Genomic DNA, 15,468 nt, shown 5'->3' with positions numbered 1-15,468 from the left:
GCATTGTAAATAATTTTAAAAGTGTGAAGGCTACAGCTTATGTACCAATGACACATAGGAGCTTCATTGGCAAAAACAAGCCAGAGAACAGAGAGCACCAGAAAAGTATGGATATCTGAGTAAGACAACACAGGTGAAAATTAAAAACACATGAGATTAAAAAAAAAAATGAACAGCCCCATTCAAACGTTGTCTTGCATAGTCACAGAATGCTATGTAGCAACTCCTAAGATAACAAAGGATCTCAGCTGTCTTCCTTCAAGTTCCTTTCCTAAAGGCAGCCCAATAACATTCTCAGTGTTTTAAGACGCCAAGTACAGAACGTGACTATCAAAGTAAATGATATTTTTAGTAGATAATGCAATGGCAGGCAATTAGTCCTGAAAGGCAGTGACAAATGAACTGATTTTTGGTGAAATTGGACATTTTATCTACTGCACAAAACATAGATTTTATCTAGTAGATATTTTCATGTACTGTAGCAGTCCACTAAGAGGCAAAAACTCACCCAGAAACCTGTTGAGCAATCTTATTAATGTGTACATGCCTAATGTGTGACAGCTGCTGTGTCTAACTCAAATTCACTGCAGTCATAGTGTTTTGAAGAACTACGTGTACGTGCCTGTTGTTGAAAATGTTGTTTCATAGATGTACTGTATTGTCATAGCTTACCACACCTCCCTTCTCGACATAAGCAGAAAGTTGCAAAGGAATGAGTAGTAAGATCGTAATAAGCTCTAAATGTAACTTCACAACTCTGAAGTAACTTCAAGAGGAGGCATATATGAAAGTTAAAAGACAAAAGGAAATGCGTAATTTATTATGTCATGTATCAACTGCTAATTGTTTTCTTGACTAGAGAAACCTGAAGTTTGGCATCCAAACCCGAAGCTTCTATAGTAAGCTCCTGATTCACTTAGCAAGTGAACTATTTCAATGTTTTATTTTCTTTATCCTGTGACAGGAACAGCTGCTCAAGTGAAGTTTGGGAGCTTGGGATTATTTTCAAATAATGAATGAACCAATCTGAAGTTATCCTGATGAAAACAATAAGCAGCAAGTCCTAAAAATAGTTAATTTTGATAATTTAATATGCCATTTGTAGTCATCCAAACATCTTAATACTGTTATGTACAAAACCCACTGAAAATAAAAAAAGAATTTAAATGTTATCTTTCAAATGTAAAAGTGCAATTAACACAGGCAACGTTTTTGTAAGAACACTGTATTTCTATTAAATTCACTGGCTATAAGAGCCTAACAAGTATATGACCTACACTAAAGTGAACGAGGATTATTTTTTTTGTTAATTTTGAATAAGCCTGGTAGTTGATAAATAAACTTACTGCCACCATAATTATGGTACATCCAAAAATGCATAGCACAATTGTTTTCATAATTTTCAGTTTTACTGACTTTAACAAAGTAGAACAACAGTAAGATCCGTAAAGTTCAAAAAAATAATTAACACCATAAAACCTTGTATCAAGTAAATGTGCACAAAACAGCCATCCTGAATGGCTTTCTCCAGAATTCTGATAGCTTAACAAAGATGTCATTTACTCCCAATAAACATACTTCCTTTACAGTACTGAATGGATTTTCCGGTACAAGATTAACATTTATGATCTTTCATGCATTACATATTCACAATTTGGAAAGAAACGGAAGGCCTTCATACATGTCAGCCTTTAATCTTATCCAGTCCTGAAGTCTCTGCAAAGTTGTTTTTTCTTGTGTTAATATTTTTGCAGCTTTTCTCAGTTTTTCTTCATTTCGTTCTAAATAACGAATTCCATCTGTCTGCAGCTGATTGAGTTTCTCTTTACGACTTTCATCCAGAGGTATGTCTTCATTCATAAGAGGGTTAAATCTGAAGTAAGTATCTGGGGGTAACAGCGCATCCAGCATGGTGTGAACTTCTGCATCAACAACAAATGAAGGAAACAGTTACATTTACCCGAGACAGACAAATAGTCCTCTGCTCTCTGAACAAGTGCTCTGGAGTGACACAGTAAGTGTAAATACGTGCAGTTTTGCTGAGTAGATGTGTTTCCACCATTGCTTCATCAAAACCCCTTTCTCATTAGAAGGTTTGCAAATGACCCTGTAGCTCTGTTTCCTCTGGAAAAGCTTCATCTTTTATTTTAAGACAACTTCACTGGTATGACAATTAAGAAGGATTTGCAGCTCTTCAGGTTTTTAATTACACATACATTCCATTCCTTTGCAAATCAGAGTGCATTCTGAAGAGCACGAATGTAACTTGCATCCTCTCAATTCAGGATATCAAGGATTTGTTACACTCAGTCCTAATAGAAGTAGGTATTATGAAACCGATAGCTATATATTCTTCTCTAATTTCAAGGACTGCGGTAAAAAAGATGTAGGTTTATAGCTTTCTTTTGTTTGCAACTAATTCATTTTTTACATATTACTACAGATTTTGGGTTTGAATTTAACTTTCATATAATTTAACATGAACATTTAAAATTACAACAGTTAACTAGTACAATAATAAACTATGTAATGTATTTGTAGGTTCCTCTCTTCTTTCCCTTTTTTCCTCTTTTATAACCTATTTTCTTTCCTTTTAGATTTCTTTTCTATTTGTTGGCTCCCTTAAAATTCCATTTCCATTACTTCTTTCATCTTTCATTTCCATCTTTTTGCATTCTTACCACACTTCCCCATTCTTTTACTGTTATATAAAAATTTTAAAGTGAAAAACTATTATGGGTAAGACTACAGCAAAAGGTTCTTGTTAACCTGAAATCTTCTCAGCTTGGTCCCTCCTCACGTAAATTCCTCAGCTATGTCTCTGTTCTTGTCTCACCACATCCAGTCTGTCTTCCCCTATTTAATAGTCTCCCCTTTCTCCTTCACAATATAACTTCCCATTTGCTCAAATCTACTCTCCCCTCTTTCCATTTCCTCTTCTTTGGTCTCCACAATAAACTTTCCTTTCCTCCTTTTCCCCAATCAAATTTCTCGCCTGATTTTTCTGCTGTGATGAAGCTTTTTCTTCCATTGATAGAATGTCTCTCCTTTCCACGATTGTGCAAAAAACAAAGGTGGCCCAAAAATCTAGTTTTTTCTTACTAATAATAGTTGACAGAGATCACACAGCAAGGGATCTAGACCATAAGAGTATTTCTTGATCCCTAGCTTTTTACAGTATCAGTTCCCTTTATAAGAGGGGAAAAAAAAGCATCTGCCTATCAGTATTTCCTGTTTATAAAAACAAAACAGATGTAAACTGCTACTGGTAGAGTTCCAGTGTACTCCCATCCTAGGAACAGCGCTTATTTTGGAAAGCACGTGCTTGGCTCCTCCTGACAGCAACGGAAGTCGTGAACATTGGCAGATACAGTCTAGTACTTGGAAAAGCACATGTTAAGGACATATAGAAGAGAACTAAAATACTTTTTCTAAAGCTGTTGAAAACCAATCAATTTTCTCTGTTAACTATTAAGCTTTTTTGTTTATGGAAGAAACAAACCAAATAAGAAAATACAATTTTTCTATTGAAATGAATTCCCGAGTATGCCTTTATTCAGAAACACAAGTAAAACCATATTGCTTTGTATAAATCCTGTTGGATTATCGTTGTCATTCTGATTTTTAAGGTAGCTTTTATCTCTAGTATACCTATGTCATCAACCTTATATTAACACCTGTTGCTAAAAGACCTTAGCAACAACATAGTGAAGACGAAGACTCACGGAGATAAGGTGAAGGAATGCATTCATATTATCATCTCCAGAAAACCTGTAATACTGGTATTAAAAAACACCAGCTGTACCTAATGAGTTACAGATAGCAGTGTTTCAAGTAGTTTCAATGGGGCGGGCAGAGAGAAGGGGAGAGACAAAAGGTTGTAGATCGCTCTCTGAATTGAAATTGTAATTCTAAGAAATATAGAAACCTGAAAACAGAATACAAGCGCATCTTAAGACACCAACCTTCTGTGTCAGTTGCACTGCTGATAACATTTGTGAGTTTGGCTTTCAAACTGGTGTACGTGACATTCGTCTTTCCCTCGCTTTCGTATCGACCAGTGCCCAGCGATACTAGACACTGCAATGGAACATTTGGCCAAAGACACTTGCACTCATGAACTGCCAGCGCAGAAGGATTATTTAGAAGTAGGCCTCCATCCTGTAAATTAGAAATAAGTACAAATGTTATATGTTATGTATAGAAGAGGTAGGCTGAAACAGCAGCATTCCCTGGAATATCTGAAGAAGTTATGACTTCATCTTCTGATGACTTTTTAGGCAAGATACATACACATATTGTCAAATTTTTAGACAATCAAAAAGTCTGCATCCTAAAATGTTTATTACTGGTATTACAAGGATATATTCTGTAACGAAAACCAAATCACTATATGCAGATTCAAAAATAAATAAATACAAAATCACAAAAGCTAAGCTTGGCCAAAGCTACTTTATAAGCACGGTCATTACAGAAGATGCTATAGCCTGGATTAAGAGTTGGAAAATCACAGAATCATTTAGGTTGGAAGAGACCTGCTGAGCTTTTCTGGTCCAATCCTCCTGCTCAAGCAGGGTCACCTACAGCACATTGCCCAGGGCCACGTCCAATCGGGTTTTAGAGTATCTCCAGAAATGGAGATTCCAAAACCTCTATGGGCAACCTGTTCCAGTGTTTGCCCACCCTCACAGTAAAAACTTTTCTTGTGTTCAGATAGAATTTCACGTGTTTTAATATGTGCCATTGTCTTTTGTCCTGGCAGTAGGTACTGCTGGGAAGAGTACCGGCTCCCTCTTCTTCATTCCCTCCCATCCTTTATTCGTACACATTGGTAAGATCACCCTTGAGCCTCCTCTTCTCTAGGCTGAACAGTTCCAGCTCGCTCAGTCTCTCCTCATATGAGAGACACTCCAGTTCACTCATCATCTTTGTGGACCTGCGCTGGACTCACTCCAGTATGCTCATGTCTCTCATGTACTGGGGAACAGGACACAGTACTCCAGACATGGCCTCAGCAGTGCAGAGAGGAAGGATCACCTCCCTTGACCTGCTGACAACACTGTTCTTAGTGTAGTCAGAATGCTGTTGGCCTTTTTTGCCACAAGGGTGCATTGCTGGCTCATGTTCACCTTGTTGTCCACCAAGACCCTGAGGTCCTTCTCTGCCAAACTGCTTTACAACCAGTCCCCAGCATGGGTTTGGTGCATGGGGTTATCCCTTCCCAGATGCACGACTCTACCTTTCCCCTTGTTGAACTTAATGAGAATCCTCCAGCCTGTTGAGGTCCCTCCGAGTAGTAGTCAAACCATCTGGTGTACCAGCCATTCCTCCCAGGTTTGTACCATCTGTGAACTTCCTGCAGGTGCACTCTGTCCCATCATTTACGTCACTAATGAAGAAGTTGAACAGCACTGGCACCATTATTGACCACTGGGGTACATGTCTAATGACTTGCTTCCAACTGGACTTTGTGACACTTCTCTCAACCCTCTAGGCCAGGTCATTCAGTTAGTTTGCAATCCACCTCGCTGTCTACTCATCTTATCCATACTTTATCAGCTTGTCTGTGATGTTGTTATGGGAAATAGTGTCAAATGCCTTTTCAAAGTTGAGATAAACAACATCCACTGCTTTCCACTTGTCCACCAAGCTAGTCACCTCATTGTAGAAGGCTGCCAGGTTGGTCAATCACGAGTTCCCCTTTGTAAATCCATGTTGACTATTCGTGATCACCTTCTTGTCCTTCATGACTTTGGAAATCCTTTCCAGGAGGATTTCCTCCATCACCTCCTGAAGGATTGGGCTGAGTCCAACTAGCCTGTAGTTCCCCAGAGCTTTCTTCTTTCCCTTCCTGAAGACAGGAGTGATATCTGTTCTCCCAATCACCATGATCATTTAAACATGATCAAGAATCACCTCACAATGGCATCAGCCAGCTCCATCAGCACTCATGAGTGCAACCCATCAGGCCCTATGAATTTATGTATCTCCAGTTTAACTGCTCCCTAACCTGGCTCTCCTCCACCAAGTGTAAGTCCTCCTTGCACTGGACTTTACCTCTAGCTTCAGGGGCCTGGGATTTCTGAAAGCCATTTTTACTGGTAAAGACAAACAAAGGCAGCATTAAGCATCTCAGCCTTTTCCATGTCATTTATCACCAGCTCCCCTGCCCCACTCAGTAGCAGGTCCTTGTTTTCCCTAGTCTTCCTTTTGCTGTTTATGTACTTGTAGAATCCTTTATTGTGGCTCTTTACATCCCTCTCCAGATTCAACTCTAGGCCAGCTTTTGCTTTCCTAACTCCATCTCTGTAAGACTGGACAAGAGCTTTACACTCCTCCTGGGTCACCTGCCCCTGCTCGCATACGTTTTGTACGCTTTCTTTTTATGCCCAAGTTCAGTTAGGACCTCCTTGCTCATCCATGCCTGCCACCTTTGCTTGATTTCCTACTTTTTAGGATGGTCCTTCCTTGATCTTGGAGGAAGTTATCACCGAGTATCAGCCAGCTCTCCTGGACCCCTCCTCTCTTCAAAGTCATAGCCCACAGGATCCTTCCAAGCAGATCTCTCAAGAGGATGAAGTCTGCTCTCATGAAGTCCAGGGCGCTAGTCCTGATTTTTCCCTGCTCCCTTCTCTTAGGGTCCTGAACTGCATCATCTCATGGTCACTGTAGCCAAGGCCTACTTTAACTTTCATGTCCATGACCAGTTCTTTATTCTTCATAAGCCTCAGGTCCAGCAAAGCACCTCTCCTTATTGGCTCCTTCATCAACTCTGCCAGGAAGTTGTCATCAATGCACTCAAGAAATGTCCTAGGTTGCTTGAGCTCTCCTGTATTGTCCTTTCATCAGCTGTCAGGGTGATTCAAGTTCCCCCTGAGGAACAGGCCCTGGGAACGTGAGGCTTCTTTAAGTCGTCTGAACATCAGAATTCAGCCCAAGAATAACAGGAACCAAGGCTATTCTTACAATTCTGGAAGTGAGAAGAGACATCTTTTGCCAGCAACATGTCAAAAGCGTAGGTGATTAGGCTGGGATAAAATACTTTAGGACTAATAAGAATCAGTATGACTGACAATAAGTCTGAGAAGGATTCGGACAAGGAGATTTTGACTCAACAAATCTCAAAAAGTATGTTCAGCCCTTCTTGGAAGTAAAATGATCATCACTCCAATTAAGAAATGGATTACTTTGGACTTTGAATTGAACAGGACATTCTACATTAGGAATACCTTAAAGAAAAAAAGCAGTTACGAAGGCAAAACTTAAGCTGAAAACATTATCAATACCAGAGACAAAGACCTTTATAGCCATTCAAAATCTACACAAAAACTCCCACATAAATTAGAAAAGAAACAGAATATTGACTACAAAGCATTATGCAAAAGTTCCCTATATCCTAAAGCTCCCTGAACTCCCTATATGCCATACCGCACCTCACATTACAACAACAATAAAAAAAAGCAACTTTACTCAGGACTAGCTTAGAATAAAAAGGAAAACATTTTGGACTTGATAAAAGGAGTTTCTGTAAAATGTTTAACTACAGCTGTGCTAGATAAATAAGTAAAAACAGGATTACTGTGCTGAGTTTTTAGGGGATTTCAGTTTTTTTAATTAAGCTTTCATTTTAACCTACAAAAAGCTCTTTGAACTCCTTCTGGATACTGTCCGCTTTGCTCAAAACACTGCTAAAATGAATGGTCTCTTCAGTCCCTGTTATCCTTTGCTTATGTTTAAATTAGCTTCTACATAGAAAACTAAATACAAGGATTTTTTTTTTTGTCCTTGATGTAGTTCCCCACGAATCTTAATCTAAAATCTTAATAGCTATCTTTGTGGCGCTTACTTTTTTCTTTAAATCCTAGATTAAAAACATGATTACCAAATAATTTCCACCGGTCTTGTCAATATAATTTAAATAAACATGATTGTTTCACCATGGAAAAAGTTTTAGATAAAGTTAGGAGGTATATAATACTAGAATACTGTAATATTTTTGTAATATGGACAAATAAAAGATCAAAGAAAGGTACACTACACCTACCAAATGTGTATTGTGATGATACCAACAGCTTTGTGCAATGATTTCTGTATTTAAACATCCTCCAATTTAGGTTTATTGACATTTCAGTAAATATCCATTTCTAATAACTGTCAATTTAGATACCTCTTACATAACTTCTGGCATTTATATAGCTACATGTCATTTTTGGAAGGTTAGAAGTAGGACTCAATAAGGAAAGCAATTGAATATTTTCTTCCCCTCCAGATTATGGTTCATAATGACCACATACTGATCAATATTCTGCTTCAAATCAGCTTACTCTGTTAAACAAAAATGTTCATCATATAGCTCTTTTGTTTACAATGATTAACTACTGAAGCAGTAAATAATGTTATCAGTTAAATCAGATTATTAAGGACTTACTGAAAGAAATACTGCAATCATTTATTTAATTCTGCAGCTCCAGAAACCTTAGAGCTAATTACGTCAAAGGCTGAAATTCTTGTGGAAAAAAATTTCACAATTTTAAAATTAGTTGCAATGTTTTCACATAGATGTGAATTCTAAGAAAACTGTAAACAACAAAGAAGCTCCAGTTCTAATATTAAAAAATTAAGACTGGAATGTCTTCAAATGTCCCTCCATTTTTATTATTAGATATATTGCTATGGTACTGCCTGTGTGCACACAAAAAAAGGGAGACAATATGACCAGTATATTAGATAAACTACTACATTATCAACATACACTTGGGCTAAAAGCAAAACCAGTAGGTCAAGTGAAGTGATTATCCCTTTTCATTCAGTACTCACGAGGTCAAACTGCGAATACCATGCACAGTTTTGGACACCCACTTACAAGGCACTGAAAAACTGAAATACATACAGTAAAGAACCACGAACGTGATTCAAAGGCTGAAGCACATAACACATGAGAAGAGATGTAGGGAACTGGGTTTGCTTAACTTGGAAAAAGAGAAAGCTAAGCCAAGCAGGAATCCAATCACAGTCTTCCACTACCAAAAGGGGGAGAAGACACAGCCAGACTCTTTCAAAAAAGTGCAGCGTAAGAGCCAGAGAAACTGTGGAATCTCCATCCTTGGACATTTTCAAAACTCAGGTGGGCAAGGCCTTGAGCAACTTCACCTAACTTTGAGGTTTACCCTGCTTTGAACAGGAGGCTGGACCAGATGACCTCCTGAGGCCCGGTCCTCCTCTAATTTTTCTAAGGTTCTACTCCATTTAAAGAAATAGTGTATGAATCATAGATGCCTGTTATTTTAGCTGTAAAATGAAAATACATTTTAAAAGCCATTCTTATTAGAAACTGAACTTTGTCAGTCCAGTGTAAGTCTTGTGGAAAACGCAAACATGCATTTTCCATACGCAACTCATACCTTGGAATCTGTAACCGAAAGGGTAACTTACAGGAACTCTTTAAATGACTAAATTACTGACCAACAGCCACAGAAATGTGCAATTGTCCCGAGTTCTGAGTTAGGACTCAGTGTTGGGCAAATGGCCAGAGTAGACCCCTCATTATCTCTGTTCTCCCATTCTTAGACTGTCTGGTCTTCCCTATATTTCACCATCTCTTCTCATTTAGCTAGTTCTCAATCCAACTGCAAATTCTTTTTAACTTCCCAAACATACATGAGTCACCCCTTTCCTTTTGCATTCTGCTGTGTTGCTACCATCAGTGCACTGGCAAGTACGATACACTTTTTCGTATTCTGAACTTTGTAAAACCACTCCACACTTGAGTCAACTTAATTTGCTGGCAGTACACTGAACACAAAGTGCCTTAGTAGGAATGTTAATGCAAGTAAGTGCTGAAAATGGGTTTATACCTATGCTCACATCGTGCAGGTAAACAGTAGGTAAGAAGACTTTTTTTTTTTTAATATTTCTAATAAAAATAACAGAAGTAATAAAATAAATTAATCTTGAAATGGAGCTTGATATGTATAAACCCAAGCTTGTTAGTGATAGCAGAGCAGTGATCTCAGGGACTGGGACATTACTTTCAGTCTTTTGCCAAAGGCTTTTCAAGTGGTAAACATTCAACTGTTATGTTTTGTTTAATATTTTATCAGCTAATTCCTAAGTGAACTCAACAAAATGTTTTTTTAATACAGATTTTTCAAATCAATTCCCCACAGAACTGTAACCATATTTTTAGGGCTTGCTGGTTGTTAGTCAGAAGCCTAAAGCTGTAGCTAATATTTTCTATAAGCTTTCTGATAGTTGCAAAATAGACAGGGATGGCTCCCTCATGATTTGACTACCAGATAAATATTTAAATTATTTACAGCAGGAAAAATGCACCTTTTGTAAGCATGTGCTCCAATGAAAACTCTAGTGAAGATATCCTGCTTTCCCAGTGTCCTGGGGATAAAGAAACATCCGGTTAAACGTTATGAAATAGATGGGGGCAAATTCTACAACCACAAGGAAAACACATCGGGAAGTCTCAACGAAAGCAAATGCTCCAGACCACTTGGGAGCCTAGTAGAACAGAATCTTCTGAAAATCTTGTCCCATTAAAAAAAAATATGGTGACTGTGCATAAAGTCACCACTCATATTCAAGTCAAAACTTTAAAAACAATTATTTAAAATTAAGATGTTAAAAAAAAAAAAAAAAAATCAGTTTGAACCATACTTTACCACTGGCAGTTGTTTCTAACAAGTTCAGAATACTCTGTACATTCACTGCATTTCCTAATTTTGTCAGACTCAAGCTATGCCTTGTAACTGTTCTGTGTAACATCCTGTATGCTTTACAGTTTCACTAAAATGATGCTAAGCTTTGTGAAGAAAATAATTTAGCATTGGATGAGGGATATATAACTTCAGAAAGCCAAGCCTGATATTTGGAAGCTGAGTTTGTTGGCTCCATAGTAACCATTTCCCCTCACTGCCTATGCAGACATGCTTTGCATTTTAGTTCACTTTTACAGACTTGCTCTGTTGTTTACTTGCATTGTCTTTGTGAAAAAGTGGAGACAGAAGTAGTACAAAGCTATCACCGGCCAGGACAAGACAGGCTAAGATTCTGAATGGACTTTTGAAAAGTATTTTTCAAATTCTACGTTTAAAGTCAACATAAAGATAGTAAATATGCAGGTGAAAGGTAGGGCTTATTGCTTCAAATGAGGAGTTTGAAGAGTTGCTGCACTATTACAAGGGGCTACTTCTTAGAAAAAGCAACTAATTTAAAGACATTTACCCTAGTTTCCACAAGTAAAATGGGTATGCCTTGTTGAGTCGTCCTGCAAAATCAGCTCAATACGTTTACATAAGTAGCAGCAAACGTCCTCAGAGTAGAAGACAGGAATGAGAAACAGGACAGTTATTTTACTTCTTGTAAGATCTACTCATACAGATCACTTCAAGATTCACATCGTGACTTCGTCCACTCATTGCACTGGGCACCCAGGGCCATTACGAGAATGTTATTATATTCACATATAAAGCTTTAAGGCTTGCTCAGTCAAACATCACTGGGAAGGAATCCATACATTCAGTGTTAACTGTGCAATAAACTAGACTCTGTAGTGTTCCGCACAAATGTACATTCCTCAATACAAAAGTTATATGATCACCCTGTTCTGTTAAATATATACGAAAGTGTTTGCAATATTACATTAATTACAGCTCTGCTCTTGTAAGTAACCTGTCAGTCTGGTCACAGCACTACCGAGGATGAATCTGTTGAAGAGGAGCTCCCAGCAAGTACAGGAAATCTTTATGTCCCTGCACAATCTATTTTCACCCCGTAAAATACACAACGTTTTATAAACATGAAACAGTATAGAAGTAGAATTGTTTCCTCTTTACCTTGGTGACAGCAATGCATTGCAGTAACAATATTTCCAAGAAATCTCTAAAATATACCATGCACTAGAACAATTTGGTTTAGCTTCATTCTAAAGGTGGGGCCTGATCCATTTTGCTTCATAAGTGAGTTGTTTTTTTTTTTTAATAAATTAGATAATTTTCCACAAAGCATACAATGACCTACCGTTATCTCTTTATGCAAATATTTCATCCAATTTATTTAGAAAGATATACCCTTGCTTCAAAATCATGCTAATAGGTATGCTATTGGGTCAACTATATACAATTGATGATGTATTCTGCAGTATGCCAATTCCCAGAGGCCTTAATTGGTGACAGCTATTAATGCAATCCTCCCATACACCCGAGTTCTAACAATTTCAGAATGAACTGACTGTTACTTCAGGAGAGGCAGAAATGTTTTTTTAAATTCCTGATATCAATGTCTTGTGCTCATTACTTCATAAGGATATCAAAATTACAATTTCTCTTCAGACATTAGAAAAACAAACACTCTAGAACTGTGACAAGTAACTGCTCAAGTGCGCACTGAAAAAGTGATTCCCCTTGAACTGGCTAGTGGAAAAACTCTTTAGAAAATGTTTGTACAGAACATTAAAATTAAATGGATTTGGTTTTATATTACTGAATGACACTAAAGTTTCCATTACTGCTGTCTTTGACAGTTGGGAAAAAAAAAATAAAAAATCAGAAGGTACATTTGCTAGATTTGTATTTCTACTACACCAGCTGCAAAAAGAGAACACTTTATACTGAGATGACATTACATAAAGTAAAAAAAAAAATCTAATACAGTTTGAAAGTTTACTGAAAAGCTTCCTTTTCAGTACAACTGTTCTCCCATATAGTATTTATCGTTTTTTCCTAAAAATTAGAAACACTGTAATACACTGTTTGCATACACACAAATGTTATGCTAAATGTTTCTGAGAGCTATCAATACTATTGCTATTATAAGCTAAATATTTAATAATATATTTTACAGTAATTTACCCTACATTACCCATGTTTCCTCTTGACATTTCTTTACAATGAATGGTTGGCTGAGGTAGATGGCTAGGTGATTATCTTAAATTATTAACTCATCCCAGCTAGTCATTAATTCACAGAAAATGACCAGCTGCTCTGAAGACATTACTAAATTCATTTTTTTATGTCAGATATGGAAAATGTGCTCTTACACTGCACTGACGAAGAATTGCTAAATATCAGGAGACATCATGAAAGAAAGAATTATTGGGCAATAAAATATATTGTCATTAAAAGCACATGCTGTGCACTGCAGATTTAATTGCATGAATTCTGCAGTGAACAACAGGGCACATCACCAAAATAGGATTTTAACTGTGGTTCCCAACTGATGAATTGCCTGTAATACTACACTTGAGGATCATAGTGTACAACCTAAGAGAAAAAGCTGTCCCTGTGGTTTAATCTATTCTGGTCCCAAACAGACCCAACCTCAGGTTCTCCATATGATGTTTGAGAAGCACAGGCAAAAGTACACAAAAAAAAAAAAGTCCCCAACAAACAAAGAAAACCAACCAAAAAACCCCACGGATCTGAATAAAATCTTTCTGGATTCAGATGACACTAGGGGGCTCAAGTCTAGAAGGTTTGTCCTTTCTGACAACATTTAACTTAGGAAGGATATAAAAACTATTTGCTACAGCGGGATGTATCAGACTAAGGAGAAAGCTCTAGTAGTTACGCAAAAGAATCACATTACTATAAAACCTCCACAAGTGAGCAAGAAATCACAGATCCAAAGATATCCTAATCCTTGTGAAAGCCAACTATGTTAGATTTTCAAATTTTCAAAATTCTTTAAATTTCATTTCCCAAGCTAAAAATGTAAATATTCCTCACACTCAATATATTTTTACATCAATAACCTGATTTTTATTAATATTACTTATTGATATTACTTTGGCTAACTAATTGGGCTATGCTTACAGCAGTCAGTTTACTGAATAATAGTAAAATGACAGGAAATTCAAAATGCTTTGAGAAAAATATGGAAGAGTACGAAGACTAAAAGTGACCCATATGGAATCCAGGTGACTTGTATTATTGGATATATCACTGATAAATCACAGAATCACAGAATTTTCAGAGTTGGAAGGGACCTCTAGAGATCATCTAGTCCAACTCCCCTGCCAAAGCAGGATTGCCCAGAGCACATTACTCAGGACTGCATCCAGGCGCGTCTTGAAAATCTCCAGAGAAGGGGACTCCACAACCCCCCTGGGCAGCCTGTGCCAGTGCTCTGTCACCCTCACCTTAAAGAAGTTTTTCCGTGTATTTGAACGGAACTTCCTGTGTACTAACTTGTGCCCGTTACCCTTTGTCCTGTCACTGGGAACCATTGAAAAGAGCCTGGCTCCATCCTCCTTCAACCCACCCTTTAGATACTTGTACGCCATAATAAGGTCTCCCCTCAGCCTTCTCTTCTCCAGGCTAAAGAGTCCCAGCTCTCTCAGCCTTTCCTCATAAAGCAGATGCTCCAATCCCTTAATCATCTTAGTTGCCCTTCGCTGGACTCGCTCCAGCAGTTCCCTGTCCCTCTTGAACTGGGGAGCCCAAAACTGGACACAGTATTCCAGTTGTGGCCTCACCAGTGCAGAGTAGAGGGGGAGAATGACCTCCTTCGACCTACTGGCCACACTCTTCCCTATGCAGCCCAGGATTCCATTGGCCTTTTTGGCAACAAGGGCACATTGCTGGGCCATGGATAATTTACTGTCTACTACAACCTTCTCCTCAGAGCTACTTCCCAGCAGGTCAGCCCCTAACCTGTACTGGTGCCTAGCATTCTTCCTCCCCAGGTGCAGGACCTTGCACTTGCTTTTGTTGAACCTCATTAGGTTCTTCTCTGCCCAGCTCTCCAGCCTGTCCAGGTCACGCTGGATGGCAGCACGGCCCTCTGGGGTGTCAGCCACCCCACCCAGTTTGGTATCATCAGCAAACTTGCTGAGGATACACTCTGTCCCCTCATCCAGGTCATTAATGAATATATTGAACAAAATTGGACCAAGTATTGACCCCTGGGGGACACCACTGGTTACAGGCCTCCAACTAGACTCTGTGCCGCTGATCACAACCCTCTGAGTTCTGTCCCGCAGCCAACTCTCAATCCACCTCACTGTCACCTCATCTAGCCCATACTTCCTCAGCTTCCTAATGAGGATGTCATGGGAGACAGTGTCAAAAGCCTTGCTAAAGTCAAGGTAGATGACACCCACGACTTTCCCCTCATCCAGCCAACCAGTTATAACATCATAGAAAGCTATCAGATTGGTCAAGCATGATTTACCCTTGGTAAATCCATGTTGACCACTTCCAATAACTTCCTGTTCCTCAACGTGTTTGGAGATGACATCCAGAATGAGTCACTCCATTACCTTCCCAGGGACAGACGTTAGATTAACTGGTCTGTAGTTCCCTGGGTCCTCCTTCTTGCCTTTTTTGAAGATCGGAGTGATGTCAGCCTTCCTCCAGTCCTCAGGCACCTCTCCTGTTCTCCATGACCGTTCAAAGACGATGGAGAGTGGTCTAGCAATAACATCCGCCAGCTCTCTCAGCACTCACGGATGCATGC

The 15,468-nt window shown here is 38.5% G+C and overlaps 1 protein-coding gene across 1 annotated transcript in view; it reads right to left on the bottom strand.

Annotated features, from left to right (window-relative positions):
- Positions 1 to 1,068: 1,068 nt before the first annotated feature.
- PNPLA8 (patatin like domain 8, phospholipase A2) overlaps positions 1,069 to 15,468 on the bottom strand; it is a 42,016-nt gene continuing 27,616 nt past the window's right edge. The window contains exons 9-10 of the mRNA XM_082498686.1: positions 3,966 to 4,161; positions 1,069 to 1,922 (exon numbers count right to left, since the gene is read on the bottom strand). Of these exons, the coding sequence (XP_082354812.1) occupies positions 1,648 to 1,922; positions 3,966 to 4,161 (471 nt within the window). The 3' untranslated portion in view covers positions 1,069 to 1,647. The remainder of the gene's footprint in view (positions 1,923 to 3,965; positions 4,162 to 15,468) is intronic.

Source organism: Vanellus vanellus (assembly GCF_965231255.1).
Source record: "Vanellus vanellus genome assembly, chromosome: 1".
NCBI lineage: Eukaryota > Metazoa > Chordata > Aves > Charadriiformes > Charadriidae > Vanellus > Vanellus vanellus.
The sequence above is the reverse complement of the archived record's forward strand: the minus strand, read 5'-3'. Positions and strand labels throughout refer to the sequence as shown.